The sequence below is a fragment of the Haliaeetus leucocephalus genome, unplaced genomic scaffold, assembly GCF_000737465.1.
Source record: "Haliaeetus leucocephalus isolate CR32 unplaced genomic scaffold, Haliaeetus_leucocephalus-4.0 Scaffold200, whole genome shotgun sequence".
Lineage (NCBI taxonomy): Eukaryota > Metazoa > Chordata > Aves > Accipitriformes > Accipitridae > Haliaeetus > Haliaeetus leucocephalus.
The window spans coordinates 754,278-775,607 of record NW_010972636.1 but is presented as its reverse complement, the minus strand read 5'-3'; the positions used below and the strand labels follow the sequence as shown (position 1 = coordinate 775,607).

General features: G+C 55.4%; 2 protein-coding genes across 2 annotated transcripts; one reads left to right on the top strand and one right to left on the bottom strand.

Annotated features, from left to right (window-relative positions):
- Positions 1 to 458: 458 nt before the first annotated feature.
- SYT8 (synaptotagmin VIII) lies at positions 459 to 3,226 on the bottom strand. Its single transcript, XM_010566017.1, has 8 exons — positions 3,133 to 3,226; positions 2,665 to 2,822; positions 2,423 to 2,518; positions 2,030 to 2,197; positions 1,649 to 1,816; positions 1,336 to 1,453; positions 783 to 916; positions 459 to 692 (listed from the first exon to the last, which is right to left on the bottom strand). Exons 1-8 carry the CDS (start codon positions 3,224 to 3,226, stop codon positions 459 to 461), a joined length of 1,170 nt encoding a protein of 389 aa, XP_010564319.1.
- A 4,194-nt stretch (positions 3,227 to 7,420) lies between these two features.
- On the top strand, positions 7,421 to 13,524 carry LOC104830838 (cytosolic 5'-nucleotidase 1A-like). The gene is made up of 7 exons (XM_010566003.1): positions 7,421 to 7,495; positions 9,249 to 9,306; positions 10,033 to 10,200; positions 10,576 to 10,705; positions 11,277 to 11,399; positions 12,495 to 12,673; positions 13,222 to 13,524. Exons 2-7 carry the CDS (start codon positions 9,262 to 9,264, stop codon positions 13,522 to 13,524), a joined length of 948 nt encoding a protein of 315 aa, XP_010564305.1. The 5' UTR covers positions 7,421 to 7,495; positions 9,249 to 9,261.
- The last annotated feature ends 7,806 nt before the right edge of the window (positions 13,525 to 21,330 follow it).

Sequence of the window (21,330 nt, the reverse complement as noted above, 5' to 3'; positions counted from 1 at the left end):
TAAAAGCCTTCACAGGACACATAAAGCCTTCCCAAGAACTTGCCTCTTGTGGAGTTATTCACAACTAAAGAAACTGCCCACCCCAGGCTCCTGGCACATTAATCCTCTGCTTTAAAAATATCAATGGACTCGGTGTTTTTGCATGAGCTTGAAGCTCTGTGTATTTGTCCCACCCAGCCTGCAAGCAGCTGGGATGAGCCGGCTCCTGTGCCCATGCCACCCCCTCTAGTATTCTCCACATCCAGCCTTGCCCTGGGTTGCCGAGCTGCCCCGCTCTGGGCATTACACAGGGCATGAGCTGCACCAGCAGCCAGATCATCTCTTAGCCAAAAAGCGCTCCCGTTCCCCTCTGCTGACACTGAGCAGGGACCAACATGTCTAGATGTTGCTGAGCAGAAGCCCCTCACCCCTCCACAAGCCCTCCATCCTTCCCCCTGGGTGGAGAAGGAGACTCCCCGCTATCTGGGGGGCAGGGGCAACTTGAGGTGGGACTTTAGCCCCAGGGCTTTGTCGACCACATCTGGGGGCTGCAGGCTGTGCCACTGGGTGAGGGGCCGGCGTGGGTTGGACAGCATGTCGGACCAGTGCCGCAGCTGGTTGCCCGTGGCTCGGCAGCCCAGGAGGAGTTTGCCGATGGGCTCATTCTTGGTCACTTTGTCGTGATCCCAGACGGAGATGACCACGTCCACGTTCTGGAAGGGGGAACAAAAGAAAGAGGGTCAGTGGGAGGGACTCACCGCAGCAGGGACCTGCTCAACCCTAGGTGCTGCAGGGGAACCCACCTTGATCTGATTGAAAGGCACCTCAAAAACAAACACCTCATTGAAGTAAGGTCTTAAGGTGTTTTTCTTCACACTTGTCATTTTCTTCTTCCATTTCTTCCTGTTCAGGATGAGATGCACCTTGACAAAAGGATCTGAGGAGACAGAGAACACAGCTGGCACAAGTGACAATTTTTGGCTGAGGAGCTCAACCACAAAACAGCTTCCCTGAGCCATTCCCAAGCAGAGCACAGCATCCCACTCGTTACTCCTCGTGGGAGCATCCACCCCTCTTCCTTTTGCCAGCCACCTCAGAGCTCACCACCTCCTGCCTCCTGCCACAAGCTCCCCGAACCATCCAGCCATGACATCTCCTGGTAGATACCTCCAGCTCTGCCCAAAGCTGAAGTATCTGTGCTGGGGAAGGCTGGGAGCCGGCCGAGGGATGGGTATGGTGGTGGCAGCAGGAAGCAGGTCTCAACACCAAGAGCTTTCAACGCTTTGCAGCTCTTGGTGGCATCATTAAGGCCTGGGCAGGAGTAGGGGGATCTGAGCACAGGCAGCCCCTGCTGACCTGAGAGCCCATGGGAGTTCATCCGCTTCAGTTTCTTGGCTTCCAGGATGAGCACAGTCAGCTTGCCGGTGCTGGGGACGTAGCGCAGCGAGAAGCAGATCTCGCCCAGCTGCTCTTCCTGATGGAGAGATGCCAGCGATAAGCACTGGGCAGAGGAGCCGGCTCACCTGGGGCTGGAGCACCAGGCTGGCCCCAGGTTTCCTGGGTCTCCCCCACCCTCATGCTTGGCCCTAAGGGCCTGCTTCTTAGGGTGGTGGCAAGTGAAGCAATGGCACATCCCTCCTGGCAGAGTTTCCCACTCTCCAAGACCAACCTCCACTTTACCGGCCGCTGCCAGGTCGCTCCACTGCTCGATGACATGCTGCAGGCTGACACTGGCCAGGGGCAGCTGGACCTCACCGATGATGTCATGCTTGGAAAAGCGGTTGAAGTCGTAGATCTGCATCACCAGCGTGGACTCAGGCACCTCCGCCTGGGGTACCTGCAGGGGAGGACCCGAAAGCCTGGGCTCACTCCTCGGTGGCAGTCCTGCCCCATGGGATGGGGCGGCGGATGCGACAAGTGTTTCTCTCTGACGCTGCCCCATCCTGGTTGCAAAAGCATCTCCCTGCCTGGAGATGCATTTTCCCAGGGAACAGGGCCCATGCAATGCTCCTGATGGGACCAAAAAACCATCATCAGATATAGTTCCTACCTGGAAAGTGAAGCTCTCATTGAAGACCGGGTTCAGGGTCTTGCGGTAAACCTTGGTCTCGTACCTCTTCTTTGTATCAGACGTTAGGTAGACGATCACATATGGATCAGATGTGCCTCCGCTGTCCATGGCCTTCAGCTCGGCTGCCTGCTTCACTCCAACTTTCAGCTTAAAAGGAGTGATGCACAAGGTCACCAGGTGGAGGAGGATGGGGTCAGTGAGAAGTGAGTGCAGCAGGGAGGATGCCTCCACGCCATGCGGGCATGAGAGCCGGCAGGCTGCAGGCAGGTGGAGAGGTCCAAGAGGGTGTGGTCCACCTCAGTGGGTAGCAAAGAGGGACCATGCAAGAGCAAAGCCTTTTCCCTGCTGGGACGCGGTCGCAAGCATCCCCACCTCCTGCGCACGGAAGTTGTACTCTAGGGAGTACTGCAGCTTTCCTCGCCCCGTCTGCTCTGTGCCCTGCTCCACGTCCTCCATCTCGGGCTGGACCTGTGGCAGAGAGTAGCACTACCCTCAGGACATGCTCCACCACATCCCCAGCCATGCCATGCTCCCACCACCCCCAGGACCAGGCAGCACGGCAGCAAACTTCTCAGAGAGGAGGGAGGTGGGGGAGAGGGGAAAGCAAGACGCACGAGGCTGGTTGTGGTGGAGCTGCTGACAGCAGGCATGCTGACTCTCTCCTTCTTCTTGGGCTTCTTCTTGTGACAGCAGCACCTGACAATGCAGATGAGGAAGAGGAGGAGAAGAACTCCGACTGCCACAACCACAGCGATGAGTGCCCATTTGGGTACTGGTGTGATGTTCGGGGAGCAGAGATGAACAGAAGAGTTAAAACCAAGCAAAAACATATAGAGTGCATTTAAACCCCTTCCTGGTGCTTCAGCATTAAGGAGTTGTACTTTCAAATTGCCCTTATGGGCAGCAAGGATGCCCTGCGCTCCTCAAGCAGCGCGGTACACTCTGCAGCATCCCCACCCTGATGGACCCCACTGGAAAAAGGGATTTTAGAGGGAGGGAGAAGTGGTTACACAGCCTCAGATTCCAGGAACCCCGCCGGATAACGCTGCCTGAGAGAGCAGGGCAAGCACCGCTGTACTCACATGGGATCCGGTTCAGCCAGCCACCCAGGAAGCCTGGCGGAGCTGTGGTGGGGATGGTCACGGGGCTACTGGTGAACGGGGAGGCCATCACCATGCCTTTCCTGGCTGCCACTGCCACAGCTAAGCTGGGCTGACCTGGCAATACAAGCAAAATTAACAGGGTGGGGATTTCCTCTCCAGTAGCCCGTGTGCTGCCTGTGGCCCAGGGCTCTAATGAGAGCAAACAATTAAAACATAGAACCAGGCGTTTGGGGCTTGGCCACTTTGGCAAGGACGTGTGAAATGGAGCGGGAGGAGCTGTGGGCAGCCTACTCAGGGAGTAGCCTACAGCCTTCTCATTTATATCCTTGCAAGCCTGCCTTCAGAATGGGGAGGGAGTGGGGTGTGGATTAGGGAGTTTTCCTTTGTTTGTGAGAAGAGGAATCACCTAGCTGTAGGGGAAAAAAAACCCAAGAGCTGTTTTATGCTGGCTCCTGCCTGGCCAGGCAGCATGAGCTGAAGGGTTTGCTCAGCCCCAGGCAAGCCCCACCATTAGCTAACACCCTTTTTTGGCTATTTTCCCCCTTCTCACAGGGCTGAAGAGCAGGAGGGTTTGCTCCTGGGCTTGCAGTGGGGCTGGTGCCTGTGTTGCAGGTGGCAGTGGTGCCACCAGGCTGGGGTCACACAGGCTCGGAAAATTTGCGTAAGCCCAACCGGTGCACATGGCAATGCTGACGCAGCTTAAGGGAAGGCTTCAAATTTGAAGCAGAATGGTTTTTCACTACTGCCCTCCCCATAGCAAGGCTCTTATTCTAGCATGACTGCTTCCTTGTAGCCAAAACTTCCTTCTTGCCTCCTTTCAGGTGAAGAGCGGCAGCAGGAGCTGGGAGCTGTGCAGCGAGTGGGTCTGCAGCCATCACGGCACTGGCAGCACCGGGTCCCAGTGCCGTGACCGAGGCTGGCAGGTATGTGCCTGTTTGCCTTGGCTGCCCCAGCCGCCTGCCCCTTGTCCAAGCAGGTCCCTGCTCAAGCAGCCAACACCGCCTTGCTCTGCCTGCACTCTGCCCACCCCGCAGGGCCATGGTTCCTTGCTCGGGGATCCTCCTGGGGAGAAATCACCTCTGCGCTTCCCTCCACTGCACCTGCAAAGCCAGCAAAAGCCTTTAATTTTTCCAACAGTGGGCTTTGCCGCACGCGGGCATAGGGCTGGAGGGACGTGGGAATTGTTGTCATCCCTGCAGCATCATTGCTGGCGCAATGATGTGCAGGTTAAGTGACTTGCCAGGTGACCGGGGCCACCTGGGATGTCTGTACCATTGAACACACGATCTCTGCTGGCAGCTCACCAGCAGCAGCTTTAATGATCATAGAATCATAAAATGGTTTGGGTTGGAAGGGTCCCTAAAGATCACCTAGTTCCAACCCCCCTGCCATGGGCAGGGACACCTTCCACTAGACCAGGTTGCTCAAAGCCCCATCCAGCCTGGCCTTGAACACTGCCAGGGATGGGGCAGCCACAGCCTCTCTGAGCAACCTGTTCCAGTGCCTCACCACCCTCACAGAAAAGTACCCCTTCCTTACATCTAATCTAAATCTACTCTCTTTCAATTTAAAGCCATTATCCTTTGTCCTATCCTATCGGTTCCTCCTGTCCCCACACACAGAAATCAGTGTCTGGTGACGTGCCTGTGATATTTAGGAGGCGCCAGACTGCAGCTTCGGGCTGTGGCGGTGGGTGGACACGACGGCGCAGGCAAGCAGGCACCCACCCAGCACAAAATTAGGTGCGTCAGCGCTTTTTCCCTGCCAGACCCCCACAGGCTGTGTCACGTTGGTCTGCCATTGGCCCTGGTTTAAAATAAAAGCTCACCCCAGCCCCATGGGGTGACCTGAGTCGCTGTTTTGGGGATGAGGGGGACAGCCCTGCTGCAGTCTGGGAGAGGCAGCACAGCCTTGGTGGGCTTTGCAGGGAGCATCGAGCATCCCTGCTCCTGGAGAAGGGGCTGGGGGAGCCCTGCTTCTCGCTTCCACCCTGTGCTGACCGGGATCCCGAAACCAGACTTACCGACGCGCCTCCTTCCCAGCCTCAGTCTCTCTTCCCTGCTGCGCGGGCTGCGGGCCCAGCTGCGGCATGTGGCAGGGGCATGCTGCGGGGTGAGACAGGACCCTGCTGGACACGGAGCTGGGATGGTGGCTACACGGCACGGCAAAACAGGAAAGTCTGCTTTGCCAGCCCAGGAACCAGGCGGCCCCAGCAGCTCCGTCGGCCCCACCTCGCCACTGACCCAAGCGGTGCTCGGTGCTCATGCAAGTGAAAAGCCAGCGGGGAACTCCCTGCCAGACCAGGAAGCAAAACCTGCCCTCCTGCCTGCGAGAAGCCGGCAGGCATCACTGCCTAGCTCTGTGCCCCTGCAAATTCACTTCTCCAAGTTATCCCTGCAGCGATGCTGGGCCGGACAGCGTGGCTGCAGGCACTTAGTGCAAGGGGACGGGTGCATGGCTGCATCCATCCCTGGTAAGCCCTGCACTGGGGAGCCCATCCTGTTGGCCCAGAGGGGCGTACGGTGCTTTATTGCACCATGCGAGGGCCCGGGAAGCGCGTGCGGCAATGGGGATGAGTGGGGATGCTCCGCTCCGAAGCAGCAGGGAGGACAGACAGGGCGAGGGGATATTGCTTGGGTGGTTCCATCCCTCAGTGCCAACGGGAGAAGCACCAGGCACCCAGCCAGGACCAATTTCACCGGCATCCCTGTCGCATTAAATTTATGCTTGCACACTTCTTCTCTTGCTGCCAATTCAGCAAAGTCGGCCCAAAACGTGCCCGGTTACTGTGGAAATTTGGGGCGTTGCCGGAAGCAGGGAGCGGTACCGCCGGTGCCCGATGGCTGACACAGACATGGGGGGAGAGGCCCCGGAAACCAGACCCGTCCCAGCTCTGCCTGGCCACCCTGGCTCACCGGTCCGGCCAGATTTTCACATGGCCACTGAGGCGTTGCTACACCGAGCATCTGGCCACAGGAGAGGTACTGGGCCTGCCCCTCGCCCACCCGAAACATGGCCCCACTCACAAGCACCCTGAACTCCTGCTGCTCAGAGAAGCATTGTCTCCAGGAGCAGGAGATGGTGTGGGAATGATGCTGCAGGAAACCTCGGGGGGGGGAAACATCATAGATGCCAAAACACTTTTTGCTCTAAGCTGGCAGTCCTGGAAGATGCACAGGAGAAATGCATAAGGGGGACAGGGGAAAGGGAACATGCCCAATAAAATCAGTCAGGAAAAGGGGGGTTGCATATGCATGCTGAAAGCTGAGCATATCAGTAGCCTTTTTGACAGGCTGTTTGCTAGAGACAAGCATCTTAGTGAAGCCAAGCTGCACAGGACCCCAGCTGCAGCCCACACTTTGGAAGGAGATTTGGTGATGCTGGTAATAATCTGGTGCCAGTCAGGGGGACAGCTGCTTGGCCTTAACGCAAGTGAGTTTGGTCTCCTGCAGCAGGAGCCAGGCTGGGGGAGGCTGCTGCTCTGGGCCGTCTTCCAGCAGCAGGGCAGGGACATGCCCTGGCTGGGCAAGGGAAAAGCTGCAGGATGGCAGCCGCTCCTCTGTGCCAGCCCCCCACCCCCAATCTCACTCTTGGGCAGAAAGAGGATGTTGAAATACCCCAGCAGCAGGAGCCTTGCAGGGCTGGGTGCTGCACAGCCCACCTGGAAAAGCAAGATCCCAGCCCCAAAATTACCCCTGCTCAGGGTGGTGTGTAAGAGGCAGCTTTCAGAAAAGAAGGGAAAAGGGACCCAAAAACACGACAGTAAAATTGCAAATGTGGTGAGCCCCTGCTGCACCCTGCCACGCTCTGCACCAGCCTTTCTCCCTGGCCCAGCTCCCTGCATCCGCCTGGACATGCTGCAAGCCGCTCTTGAACAGGTACCCCTATATTTTCAGTCAAAACCACAATCATTATGCATTCAAGGGCTGGGAAATGAGAGGTCTGGAGGCACGCTATAAATACCCTGGCTACAAAAATAGACATCGCTGCAGCACTTGTGGGCAGTGAGCAGCGACTGAGCACAAGCTCCGAGGGAGCCCAAAAAGCAGGACCAGGGTTGAGCCCCTTCCCCAGAGCGTGGCCGTGGCCGTGGCCAGGCCTGGGTGACCGTGAGCCGCCTGTGCGGTGCTGGCTGGGAAATGCAGTCTGGCTCGGGCACGTCGCCAACCCACGCAGCCGCCTACAAATCCCAGCACGCCGGGGAGCGGAGCTGCACCCCATCCTGGCTCCTGTCTGCTTCCTGCCAGCACGGGGAGGGGGAAATATAAACACCAGCATCTTGGGCAAAGTTTCGATGCTGCTGCTGGACAGGCTGCGCCGGGGAGCAGAGGCAGCGCTCACGGTGAGTTTGGGCTTTGGTCTCTAGCAAAATCCTGGCTGTGCGCAGTGGGGGTAATATCTGCTCCGCGTTGCACAGCTGTAGGATGAGCTGCGGGGACCAGCAAGCATCTGCCTGAAACGCTTTCCTGTGAGTCTGACATTGTGTGCATGGGGGGGTGCTCGCAGCAGAGATGTGTGCATGTGCATATATGCATATCTGTATCTAAACAATACTGCGGTTATTAGAGGCAGGTAGATGGAAAGGAGAAGTCAGGCTTGGTTTGCAGCACTTGGAAGAATAGAGCAGAAATTAGAGGTGGTGTTCTCCCTCCAGGAAGGGCTGCTCAGCTCCCTTGCCTCCTCTCATTTAACTTTCACTTGCAGAAAAGTACTTGGCTGAAATTCTATCAGAGGAAAGCTTCTCCCTGCTCAGCTGGGCTGGTGGTTGCCACCCTCTGCCCTGCTCTCTGGGAAGAGACTCCTTTCCAGCATGGGGTATGGGTAGAGGAAGCAGAGGGATGTTCAGCATCTCCTGGCTTTCCAGGCACCCAGCAGCTGGGGAAAGCAGCCCTGCCAGCATGGCTTTCCACCCCAGGGGCAGTCAGGGAGTGCATATGCAAGCATTGAACCCCCCCATGGCAAGGCTCTGGCTGCCAGGGCTGGCGTCAGCCAAGTGCATTTCCTACCAGCCCAGGCAACACTTTGCAGTCCCTGAATAATAAAAATTAATTACAAGAAAATTGGGGCAAAAGAAGGGTCCCCCTGGAGACCCCAACTTGCCCTTTATACTGCATGCTGACTTTGGTCTATGCTTGCACCACCCCCAACCCAGTAATCAGGTAGGGCAGGAACTGATAAATGAGGTTTTAATGCCCTTGCCATTCCCAGCACATCTGTGTAGAGCAGTCATTGGTGCCTCAGCTCTCCAGAGAAACCCCGCAGCATACTTGTAGGAGCTGCTGGGTGGAAATAACCCCCATGGAATCCCCCTTGGTGGGAATGGGAACTTATCCCATCCCACAGGCTGAATCCTGAAGGTCCACTTCTGACACTGACTGGTGCATAGAAGTGAAGCGTATAGCGTGGTGGTTACAGAAAACACAGGACCTGGGTGCACAAATATAAATGAGATTTATGATTCAGTTGCTAGGCACAGGCAGACCATGTAACACACACACCCCCCAAGACTTTCAGCTGCCAGACCTGGGTTAGCACAGCCTGCACCTAGACCTTCAGTGTAGGGGCTGGCTGGCTCACAGCACTGTGGAGGGGCAGACCAGTCCCATCAGCGGGATCCCATCCTGCACCCAAGCCCTCACCACACATCTCTTACTTTTACAGCCGCAAATGAGCTGCTCATGCAGTCAGCTTGCTTATTTGTGGATACAAATTCACCATTCAAGCAAAAGTAGCAAGAAAGGCAGTAAGGATGCACACCAGAAGCCTACCCATAACACCTGATGTATTTTGGCTTTTAAAGACAGATTTATTTTTCTGGGAAAAGAGCTCTCTGACTGCTTTCAACAGTTCTCCCCAGAGAAAAATACTCTTGGGGGGAAGCAGTGATCTGTGGTTGAAAACCCACTTTTCCATCATATTTAATTGGAACCATTAGACCAGGTTTTCTAAAAGCAGAGCTGTTGTCAGCAGAAGCAGGTTCATTTGGGCTGCTCCACTTGGTGGGCAGGATGTCCCCCATCTCTTTTCCACTCTTTCCCCCTCTAGATTGGCTATATTATAATGTATCAGTTTAATTGTATATTTTCTCTTTGAAGCTGAAAGTTGAAGATGGCAGAGCCTGAAAGCACAGTCATAAACACCAATGTGAAACAGGTAAAATGTTCATTACAAAACGTGCATCCTGTCATTTCTAAAGCAAGTTTTGAAATGCCACCACAGGAGAGGACACACCACAAACCAGAGCTGTGGTGGCCTGAATTGCTTGTGCCTAGGTTTCAGCAGAAATGGCCTGTCCCAGGGCTGCTGGACACTGGTCCCAGTGAGGTCTGTGTGATTTCCACATGGGAAGAGGTTGCAGGGCTGAACCTCCACTTGCATGGACAGGACAGGTGCATTCGCTCACACTTAAATTTTGGAGCAGCCAGGGAGAAAGCAGCAGCTTCCATTCATATGTAGAGTCTTTATTAGACTCCCCAGAACAGACACAAATGACGAGTAGAACCACCAGTATGCGCAGAGAAACCCAGCAGTGCCCAGCTCACCACAAACAGATTACTACAGCTGTGCTGTGCCCACAAACAGCAGAATTATGAAGCAATCCCCTCTGGTGTGAGCTGTCCTCAGAGCATATGGCACTTACCAGACAGGTTAGGGTTTCACAACTGCCTGCCCCATCCTTGGTGGCCTGAAGATGAAGACTGGGCTTGGTACCTCTTCTCCAAAGGTCCTCTGGCATCAGGAACCGTGATGCATGGGTGATGCCTCCAATACCCAACCCCATCACCCGGGTCAGTAGACCCCCATGTCCCCCCACTCAGCCCCCCTCCCCAAGCTCCTGCTTTGCTGTCCCCCAACCCCTCTTACTTCCTTGTCCTGCAGAAAGACCCCAGCAAGGCACTGGTCATTGCAGTGACCACCAGAGCCATCTTCAACCTGGAGGAGGAGCACAAGCTCTACCTGGAGAAGGGCAAGGAGGAATACATAAGGCACCAGCAGGCCAACCAGGACAAGCCCCTGCCACCAGGCACAGCCTTTGCCTTCATCCAGGTGAGGCCCACACTTGGCCAGGGGCACATGCAGACACTCACAGCATGGGGTGAAACTTCAGCTTTCCCAGCTTTAGGTCTCAACTCCCATCACGTGGTGCAGATATGCCTGGCCTGGCCTCTTGGCCTCGCAGGGCATTGAGATCCGTGCTCCTCACCAGTCCCACATGTCCACCTCCCCCTTGGTGGGTATCCTGCTCCCTGCCCTCTCGGCGGTGGCTTTTGCAGGATGGTTGCTTGCTCTGGCTCTCCATAACATACTAGCCTTGCCATAGCTGACAGGTGCAGCACAAATGACAAACCTTAACTGCAAAAGACACCTGGCAAAGCCATTGCAGTCATGCCCCTCCAAAAGAGTCTCCTCTTCTCCTGGCAGGCAGCGCAGTATGTGAATGAGAAGATCCTGGAGAGCACCCCAGCAGAGAAGGACCTCTTTGATATCCTGGTGCTCTCCAACAACAGCCCGGAGAGCGGTGCGCGCATCATCAACAGCGCCAAACACTACGGTAAGGGGAACCCATCCCCAGGGGTGCACGCTTTCCCCCGGGAGACTGTGAAGCAGATAAGGCACCACAGTGGAGCATCAGTGGCAAATACAGAGCCAGGGGATAGAAGGGGAAGGGGTTATTTTGGAAACAAGCCCAATTCCTGCCAGCCCCATGCAGCTTGCCCAGTATGCTGGAGCACACCCAGGGTACAGGTTCCTTGGCAGAGCCCAGCTCCCTTTGGCCGTATCCTTTGCATCAGAGGGTCTGGCAGCATTTTGCACAGCCTGGGCATCCTCGGGCAACTACTAAAGAAACAGAGTTCTTAATAAATAAATCAATCCGAGAGGACTTTCAGGAAGGCTCGTTTAAGGGTGGTATGAAGGGAATATTTAACTGCACTCTGCAGTTCTGTAGGAACAACAGGGCAAGAAGATGCAGCAAGAACACAGGTGTGTTCCCCACACAGCACTGGGAAATGAATTGCCCTGAGCTCTGCAGCAAAGCATGCTGAGACCCAGGGAGCGAAGGGGGGTGCTGCGAGGAAGATGTTGCCCCATAACAGACTTTGCTCACATCCCTTGACCCAAAGGCCTGGAGATCTCCAAGTTCTGCTTCGTCAGCGACGAGGACTCCACACAGTACCTCAAGTCCCATGGGGTCAAGCTCTTCCTCTCAGCTGACAGGACAGATGTCTGCAATGCCCTCCGGAGAGGTGAGTTCTCCGCTCCATCCCACATCCGCAAACCCACCACACTTTTCCCAAGCAGCTCAGTACCAAGAGGCAGTGCCAGAGCCCATGCACTCACAGGTGAATGGCAAGGGAGTGAATGGCACATTGATTGCCAATACAGTCCTGAACAGTTCAATCTCCTCTTCTGTCCCCACGAGTAGCCTGCAAACACACCAGGGTTTCTCAGATGCCTTCACAAGTCACCGAGTGCTTTATGTATAATTCTGGCTGTACTTCTACCATGGGCTGGTCATTCCCTGCCTGACATTTAAGCCTTTCTAACCAAAGATGCTGCCCATAGCTGCTCCCTGGATCAATGAGAGAGCATTGACGATTCCCAGGGCTTTGTGAGGATGCTATAGAAATTTGCTTTCTTGGTACATGCAGAGTTACTATGTGCTTAGTGATAGATGTAAGCACATGCTTGACCTGGATTGGAGGGAGTGCAGTCTCCCCAACAGATTTAATGGGGTTAATCACCTCCTTATTAATTTGCACCGGTATGAGCACATCAGCTGGCCAAGGCCCTTCAAGCTCAGGAGCAAGGCATCTGCAGCCTGGGCTTTCCTTCGCTACGCAGCACATTCCTGGAGCCTTCTTGAAGGGCATCATTGCTCTGACAAGCGTCTCTCATCCAGTGGCCTGGGTCCACGGATGAGGGTGGGCAGGGACCAACTTGTAGGAAGAGACCTGTAATTAAGCCAATTACCCCAATCAAGTGGAGATGCCAGTCCCTATTACTCACAGCACAGAGTGCTAAAACCAGGCGTTAGAGCCAGGCTTGGCAGGGTGAGCGAGCACCAGGAGGAGGGCTGCTCACGCCCACACAACCACCCATCACCTCTTAGCAGACCTCGGTATCTCTCCAGACATCAGTCTCTGATCAGCAGCGCTTTCTTGTCCAGTCCCATTGGGGGATAACACAGCCCTAGAAAGGGGCTGACCCCCACAGAAAGCCCCTGACTTGGAGACCCCGACACTGCAGTGTGGGATGGGGTACAGGGAGGAGCTGGCCATGCACGAGATGCCCCCAGGAGGGGTTGTCCCTTCTGAGCCTCACCTTGTTCTGTCTCGCAGGGGTCTCCGCAGCGCTTATCTTCCAGCAGGAGGTGCAGGCCCCCAGCACCCCACTCCGCGTGGTGTTCGACGGGGATGCCGTGCTCTTCTCCGATGAGACGGACAAGGTCTTCCGGGAGCAGGGGCTGGAGGGCGCAATGCAGTATGAGAGGGCAATGGAGGCCGTGCCCATGGGAGAGGTGAGCAAGCCACCTCACTTTTCATGGGCACCCACAAGCTCTGCACCTACCATGAGCATCTCTCCCTCTAGGGCTTTTCCACAAGTAGCCAAAAAAGCACAAGTCCTTAAAGGTTCCCTTTGCATCCACCACTCAGTCCCTGGTGTGGGCCTGATCTGGAGTCCCACTGGAGATGGATCTGGCCTGTCTTCTATAAGTGAGCATCAGCTCCCAAATATCCAGGGTTGGGGTTACCCCCAACATCACCTTTTGCAGGCTGGGACCTCTTGCTGTGCAAATCCCTGCAGGACTCAGACCCAGAGGCTCTGCTCACTGGAATGTACCTTCCTGGTCATTTTGGGATTAGGATGAGCACCACAATGCTCATCTTCCTCCCAGGCACCCCAGTGCACAGCACCAGCCCCAGCATTGCCCAATCCTGCACCCCACAGGTGTCCCTGTGCTCTGCAGAGCCCTGAGAAACCCTGAAAGAGGAACAAATGGCTTGTACAAGCAGAGTAGATGTCTTCATTTCCCACCCACTGCCAAGTGTCTTGCTGTGCTTCCAGGGTCCCCTGAAGGCTTTTGCCATGCACCTTGGGAAGATGCGCAAGAAGTTCAGCCAGGAAAAATCCCCTATCCGCACCTACCTGGTGACTGCCCGCAGCGGCCGGGACATGGGCATCCGAGCCATCAAGACACTCCGAGAATGGGGTCTGGCCATTGACGAGGCTTTCTTCATGGATGGGGCTCCAAAGGGCCCCATCCTCGCCCAGATCCAGCCCCACATTTTCTTTGACGATGGGCTTCATAACATCCAGGGGGCTCAAAATGTGGGTGTACCCTCTGCCTGGGTCCCCTCCTGCTGCTGATGGGCTGCAGGCCAGCAGTCCTCCCTTCCAGCAGCACAGGGGACTGGGCCAGTTGAAGGCAAACCTTTTGGTGGAAAGGGAAAGATTTCCTAACCTGCAGCAAACAAACCTCAGGAAAAGGGGGTGAGAGCATCGCATGAGGGCATGGACTACCAGGCAAGACTTGATGCTCATTTCTGCTCCTGATACAAGATCCTTTAGGTCTTAGGATAAAGCCAAAAGATGCAACTGCTTCAGCAAGGAAGGACACCTTTGCTGTGACACTGAGGACTAACACTTACCTGCCCTGTAGGACCTGGGGACTTTTCTGCAAAGAAATAAATTACACTATTGCTCCACACATGAGCTAAAGGAAGCATGAAACAAAGCACTAAAAATGCTAGCTTCGGCTGTGCTCAGACGGGCTCCAAGACTTATTCCCAGGACCTCTGCCCAAAGGAAGCCCTCAAGATCCTGCCTCACCACACTCAGCTTGGTTTCCTGAGGAGGCCGATGTGCTAGCAAGTCCTTCAGGCAGCTCCAGCCAAACTCAGCAGAGTGAAAAAGATTTCAAAGCTGTAAAGGACCTACAAACTTTTTAGAAATGGGTGACAAGGTTGAAGAAAGAAAGCCCAAGCTATTCCCCCTTATAGAAGAGATTATAGCACAAATCACCTTTCCTTAGGCATGCAGGCTGCTCACAGAGTGCCCTTAGGAGACTCAGACTTATAGGACACTGAGCTTCTGGAGCTGCAGGAGATGGAACAGGGACAAGGCTGCAACCCAGCTCTGAAGTCCAGCCAGAAGACAGAGCTGCCACATAGCTCCAATGTCCCACCAGGAGAGGGCACCGGAGCTGGGCTGCCTACAGCACAACCCATCAAGGGGCCAGGGCTGCAGGCCAGCACCACAGAGGCCAGGGCAGGACCCGTGCCCAGACCTGAGCTTAAATGGGTCTCCAGGGCCATGGGTGGGGGTGTGGGTGTGAGTCCCAGGTGCAGCTGCGTAGGGCAGATGGGATCCAAGGGTGTGCTCAGGACCCTGCCGGGCACCAAGCTGCCCCCCTGTGCAGGGCTGCCTCTCCTCTGGCAATTTGGGCTCTGCTCCTAATTCTCCTGAAGAGCAAGCAGCCCCCCAAGATTCGTTTGTTGGTTTTTTTCCCCAGGGCTGGATGGGAGCATTTGCCACTAGAGGCCACTGTGCCACCTGGGGACACAGCACCCCAAATCCCTGGGACCTCCCCAGAACAGCCTCATAAAAAAATACAAACTGGCTGCTCAGGGCAGTGCCTGCTGGGTGGTAGCAGGAATATAGACAGAGGAGATAAAGATGACAGTGGCTTAGTTTTTTAATCTCAGTGTAATCAGAAAGTAATTTTTTTAAAAGTCTTCACAAGCATTGCTCTCACCAATGATTTTTTCCCCCCCAGTAAATAAATAAATGAGCATCCCTGTGTGAGTGCTTGTCCCTCATGCCTGTGCTCAGCAGCGTGGGAGGAGGGCTGGGATAATTCAGTGCTCCTTTATGGACACTCAGTTCTTTTATCCAGTCTTATACACATGCATCAAGATGGGTTAAATACACAAGAAACCATCTGTGGGCTTTGGATTAGGCCCCTGAACGTGCAAGAAGTTGCATCCGTGTCCCCAAGCCCGCTCTCGCTACCCCGGGCTTGGGGGCTCTACACATCTCACCCTAGCAAGAGGAGCTGCTGGCCCCACTGTGCCACCGGCACAGGTCCTGTCCCTGCCACCGTGGCCATCATGTGGGTCCAAACTCGAGGCTGCCAGGGCAGGGCAGGGATGCCCATGTGCGGAGCTGTGGTTGGAAGCCACCTCCAAAGACGCAAAGCCTGGCAGGGTCTTGGCACCAGCAGTCTGGCCCCTGGCCCTTTTGCTCAGTCCAGATGCTGAAATTAGATGTTTCGAGGTACCAACATCAACGTCAGCTACTCATCATCTGCTAATAACGCTAAGCACCCCTCAGCCTCGATCGCTGAGCAAACATTAATTACGGGATGTGCAAAACATGCCTGGTAAGCAGGTACAGATGTTCATCACACTTTTATGCAGGTCAGATACCACCAGGCTCTGTGCGGGGATCCAAGCACCCATCTCCAGCCCTGCTCACCATGCATGGGCAGATGCTTCGGTGGCCACTAGTAGTGGGGACATGGACCCAGTGGTGGTAGTGATGGTGGACCTGGACATCCTCTGCCGCTCCAACCCATCGCCTTTGCTAAATGCCTGGACCAGCGCCAGCAGGAGCTTGGTCAATGCCTCGGGCGAGGGGGAATTAGCTGAGTCAAGGGTGGTGGGGACAGGCCCACATGAGCCGTCGCAGGGCACGAGCTGCTGAGGCAGGGGGAAGGTGCCACGTGCCTTCCTCCAGCACTGTCAGCACAGTGGGGGATGACAGGGCAAAACATGCCCAAAATGGGAAAAAAGGAAGGAAACTCAGGGTTTGTGGGGTTGCATGGGGCCAAGGGCAGCTGCTTCAGGCCATGGCTTAAACATGTAGCATCAAAACTGCCCTTTATTTTCCTACTCCAAAGATGTGGCATCAAAACCTGCCCTTTTCTGCCCTGTTCTGAAGATGGAGCATCAAAAACACCCTCTGGCAAGGACTACTGCCACTTCCACCCCCTGCTGCAAGGGCAAACTTGTTGTGTCTGTCTTAGAGGCATCTGTAATAAGTTCATTAATGATGTGGGTAGTCCTCAGGTCTTGGCTTTTTGAGGCATTTTAATCTCCCTCCTTCAAGGAGTTGCTGGTGCCCAGGGGTCTCCTGCTGCTGTTACAGCCCAAAGGGGGTTTAGCTGCTGGGGCTGGTCATGGGATGCTTCTCTGATATCCATCTCAGATTTTGGAGGCCAGAGCAAGGCAAGAGCAGGTCACACTGCCGTGCCACCCACAGGGACAGGCTCCCTTTGACCACTGCTGAGTTTCACACCTTTCCACTCCAGGAAAAAAAATGAATGGGTGCAAAGGGGGCTCCGAGGACCTGCACTTGTTTCTGGCCATTGCTTTCCAGCAACCCCATGCTGTCCCAGCCAAAGCTGCCTGGTGTCAGGGTCCCCCCTGGTGCTGACCCACCACTGCTTGGGGCAATCCCAGGACACCCTCCCGGTGCAGGGAGGGAAGCGGGCAATGCCCCCGCTCCGCTCAGCCACAGGCAGGCTGGCTGCCTCCTCCACCGAGCCCAGCCCTGCCAGTGGTGCCGAACAAGCAGCCCTTGGTTTTTTTTTGGGGGGGGGGGGCACGTGACCCCAGGGATCAGAGGCTGCAGCCAGCCAGCCCTAGGAGTTTGCAGGAGACCTTTGCCCAGTAGTGTGCCCTTAATCCCCCACTCACTGCACCAGTCAATTTAGGGTTGCAATGCTAAAGAAAAAACAACTTAGCATTATGAGAGGGAAAAAATTTTTTTATGAAATGGTGGTGCTGCAGGGAGAGAAGATTGGCAGGTATTTAGCTGCTAACAGACATCTGCATTGGCAGTGTCCAAGCAGTTCAGCTTTATTGACTCCTGGCTGCAGCGGGAGAGGATGCTGGAGGCTGCAGGACCCAGGCACAGCTGCCGTGTCTGCCAGGGATGCTCCCACACCTCCCTCCACCCATAACCTACAAGTGCCTTTGGCCATGAGCACGGGGCAAAGCATCTTCACCTTTTTGACCATAACCTTAACCCTAAGCCACCCTGGTGGCAGAGCTCCTTGGGAAACACTCAGGGGTTCAAAGCCAGAGAGGCTGACATACCAAGTCCCATGCTGCAAATAATTATTAACAGGGTATTTTGTGTGCAGAAGCTCAAAGAGAGGGTGTGCAAAGCCACAGCCTGTGTTTGCCAAGGTGCTTAAACGTGGGTTCAAGATCTTAACCCCAGGCAGGCATGTTGGAAAATGCTGGCTGCGGCAGCAAGTGAAGCTGGAGCTTAGGAGAAAGGCAATGATAAATAGGTAGGAATTAAGAGCCTTATGGACATACTCACACAGCAACAACCGCCCCAAGAGGTCAGGATTGATTCATCAAATCACCAGTGGAAGCTGGGTGGTTGCTCCCCCTCCAAGGAAACACATTGCAATTTTAAGCCAATCCTTGGGTCACCACGGGGTGTTGACCCTCGCCTTTCTGAGCCCACCCTTCTCCCAGGACCAGAAGGCTCAAATGCTTCAGTACTTTGTCACATGGAGGAGATGTGATTGTATAAATGATGGTCTTCTCAGGGCAGCTTTGGCTGGAAATTAAAGGAAATAATTAAATGACATCTAGTGCTGGCAAAGAAAATGAGACGGATGGCGTGCTTGCATGTGGCTGGAGGCACACCTTTGCATTGTGTACGGAAACCCCACCGGCGAGCCGATAGCCCCCCTGCCCCAAGTCAGGCTCGTGCGGCCCCAGGGAACGCAGCAGGGATTGCTCAAGGCGGGCGATGAGGTGAGCCGGGTCTCAGTGCTCCCCATCACATCCTGGCGTGGGAGGCGATGAATTGATGCCATCGTCGCCACTTACCGCCCCATCCCGTCAGCCGCCGGTCACGCTGCCTGCTGCCAGCGCCTGCCGGGGTTGTTGTTGCCCGTCCCCAGCAATTTCAGCCCGCTGCAAAATAACTCCGGTGAGGCAAACACCACGAGATCCCTGCCCCGAGGAGAGGACGGGGCCGACAGCCGGAGTGGGGCAGGTCCCATCCTCCCCGAGGTGGGTGCTAGGCGTGACCCCGGCCACGGGGGAGGAAGGCCGGGGGATGCGGAAGGACGTCCGACGCCGAGCGGGGTCAGGTGCGCGCAGGTGGCGTGGGGGCAGCGGGGATTTGGGCAGGGCCACGGAGGGCGTGGGACGTGGGGACGGGTGATGACGGGTTTGGCAGCAGCCCAGCGAGGCAAGGCGGTGTACAGGTAAACCCTAGTGAAGACACCAGGGCAGCTCACGGGCTTAAAGACCATAAGCATTTTGCTGCATAAAGCCTTTCTTTTTGTTAAATAGCTAGGGGAAAGGCTGGAAGAGCAGGATCTGATGAACAAGGTCCACTGGCGTGAAAGCACCCCATGCTCAAAGGTTGCTACAAACGGCCCTGATGGAGATGGAGCCACGCTCAGGGCTCCTGCCCATCGTGACAGCCAGCCATGCCACCCAGCTGCCAGCAAGCCACCCTCACCCGCCACCGGGATCAGGATTTGCTATGTCGGAGACACCAAGGGAACAATTACCACCCAGCCTAAGCCTTTTGCAGCTCCACTTAGCATCTCCCCAAGGTCACTGCAGCCCATGCTGGAAGCCAAAAAATGTTTAAGCAGGCTGCTGGCCAGATCTGCCTCCAAACCAGCCCCAGCCAGCCAGCACCGATGGGCTGGGAATTGTCACCGCCCATGATGCCCAGGACACCTCCCCCCAGTGTCCACAGTGCTGGGACATGGTGGCCACAGCCTGAATGAGTCCCTTTGCCATGCTCAGTGCAACCCCTCCCCTGCTCCCAGGTTTCCCATCAGCCGGAGCTGCTACTAAAGCACCTTCAGGTTTGCTTTTGTGGGTGTCACCCAGAAAAAGGGCGTAATTTGGGATGTGCCGGTACCACTGGAAAACGTACCCTCACCTTGCAAATTGTATGTCAGTTTAGGAAACAGCATTGGGAGTGGGTGAGGTCCTGGCACTGCACCAGGAAAAAGTTACCACTGCTTCGCTCGGGGGCCCAGGGCTGGTGAATCAGGCTCCGCTAATTAGCTGCATCCAGCAGTTCACACTGGCACCAGGACCTTGAGTTGGAGTCAGGGTGTTTGCAACCAGACCTGCCCAGGCTTGTGCACCTGTAGGCTCTGCTCAGCTCAAACCAAGGAATAATTTTCTTTTATCCTTTAGCAACAAGCTGCAAAATCCCAAACCCGTTTTTCTGAATTTAAAGAAGATGTTTGTCCTCTAGAAATCCCACCTGCAGCTTTGTATTTGACATCTCTTGGCCAAAAAATAATCGGCATTTCTGAACCGAAGCTTTCCTTGCCCATTATGTCATTGCAGTTCAGGGCATTGGCTACTGCTGCGATAAATAAATTTTAAAAAAAAAAATCAAGGAAAGGGTGAAGGCAAATGCACAGCCATGTGTAAAGAGAAAGACGCCACCGTAGCATCCCTGATAGACTGCTGCCAGACTGCAGATGGGGGAGCTGCTAGAGCCCCCCCCAAAATAAAAGAGTTTGAAACTAAGCAGCATCAGGTCCGTGGCCGTGTGGCAAAGGGCAGGTGGGACAGCCTGGCGTCACCCACAGAGAGGACCCCAATCTCCCGGGGCCAGGGTGCTCCTCCCTGCGGGAGCCGCTGGGGCTGAGTCATTCAAGCCCCCCCCCGCCTTTGGGAATCCTCTCTGGCAGGGATTGAGGTTGCGAAAGCATGACCCACTCCTAGGGGCGCGTCACCCCACACCCAGGGCCGTGGCCACGGGGGACAGCGTTCCGGCTCACCCACCAGAGCTGAGGGGATACAGGGGGCCAGGGAGACAGACCAGCAAGGAAAGGGGTTCATCCACCATGCTGAAAATGGGAGCAAGGAGGGACAGGTCCCTTGGCCATCTCTTGCACATCCCTGCCTGCTCCAGACACCTCAGCTGCGGCACTCAGGTTCTTGCTCCGCAAGCAAGGAAAAATGTGTAAAAACCCCTAAGGCCAGGCTCATGCCAGTCTATCTTTTGAAGATAACATGGTGCAACTCTCATGGTTCCAGCCTATAAATACCCAGATGTGCTCCTGGCTCCTGGTTAAACATCCCCGCTGTACCTCTCAAGACATTGACATCAGGGCAAACATCACACAGAGGTGTTGAGGGAGCCCAAATGCAGAAATCCTGGCTCCTTGCTGGGCCCACTGGTCCCCCAGCATGCAAGCACAGTGGTGTCAGCTCCAAAACCACTGGTGCCACGGGCTGGAGCCAAATTAAACACTCTGGGGATAAGCCCCCCATCCCTTTCCCAGCCTGTAAGCATTCAGGAGAGGATCAGCATCATAACATTCCCTGACACAGCCCCATCTTCCCTTTTTCCCAATAAACCATTGGGAAGCGTCTGGGCTGCCCAGTGCGATGGACACATAAGTTGCTTAGGGAAGCATGTCTAAAAGCAGTGATTCTCTCATGTTGGTATGAGAGCAGCTCTGGATGCAGACACAAGCCCTGCTACCACGAAGCCCAAGCTAAGGATTGTTCATAACAACTTTGCTAACAGCAAAGCTTGCCCTTAATCCCTTGGAATTAAAAAAACAGACACAGACTGGGTCCGGACTGCTTGACCCTGCTGAAGGACTTTGCACTGCACCGTGTGATGGTACGGGGCTAGCATGGTGTGCTGTCCTCACCAGCCCATCCCTGCACGCCAGAGCCCGCTCTGTAGCCATGAGACGCTGGGAGAGACTGGCTAGACTGGAAATGCTCACAGAGGAGATGCCGTAGGTGCCCCAGCCTGGGGGCCAGGTGCACATTGTCTGGCCAGCTATGGTTTCCCAACCACTTCAAAGAGGAGGGAGGAGGGCCGGTACCTCCCCAGCTCCACCGCAGGCTCTGGGAGAGCCTGAAAGGGTGTAGGGAAGCCCCAGGCCCAGCGTATTTGTCTGAAAAGCGTATTTGCAAAGGGGTTTAGAGCCCTTGGGGAGGGTGGGTTTGCTTGACTGGGACCGCGGTTAGGTTAGTTTATGTCTGACCCACTCCCACCCATGGGCACTCAGTACCAGGGCTGCCGGTACCCAGGGGGACAAGAGGAGGATACCCCCAAGCTGGAGCCCACAGCAGCAGTGATGCCTCTGGGCTTGGGCTACAGATGCTGGGGACATGCCACGCCTTGGTCCCTTGCCCAAAA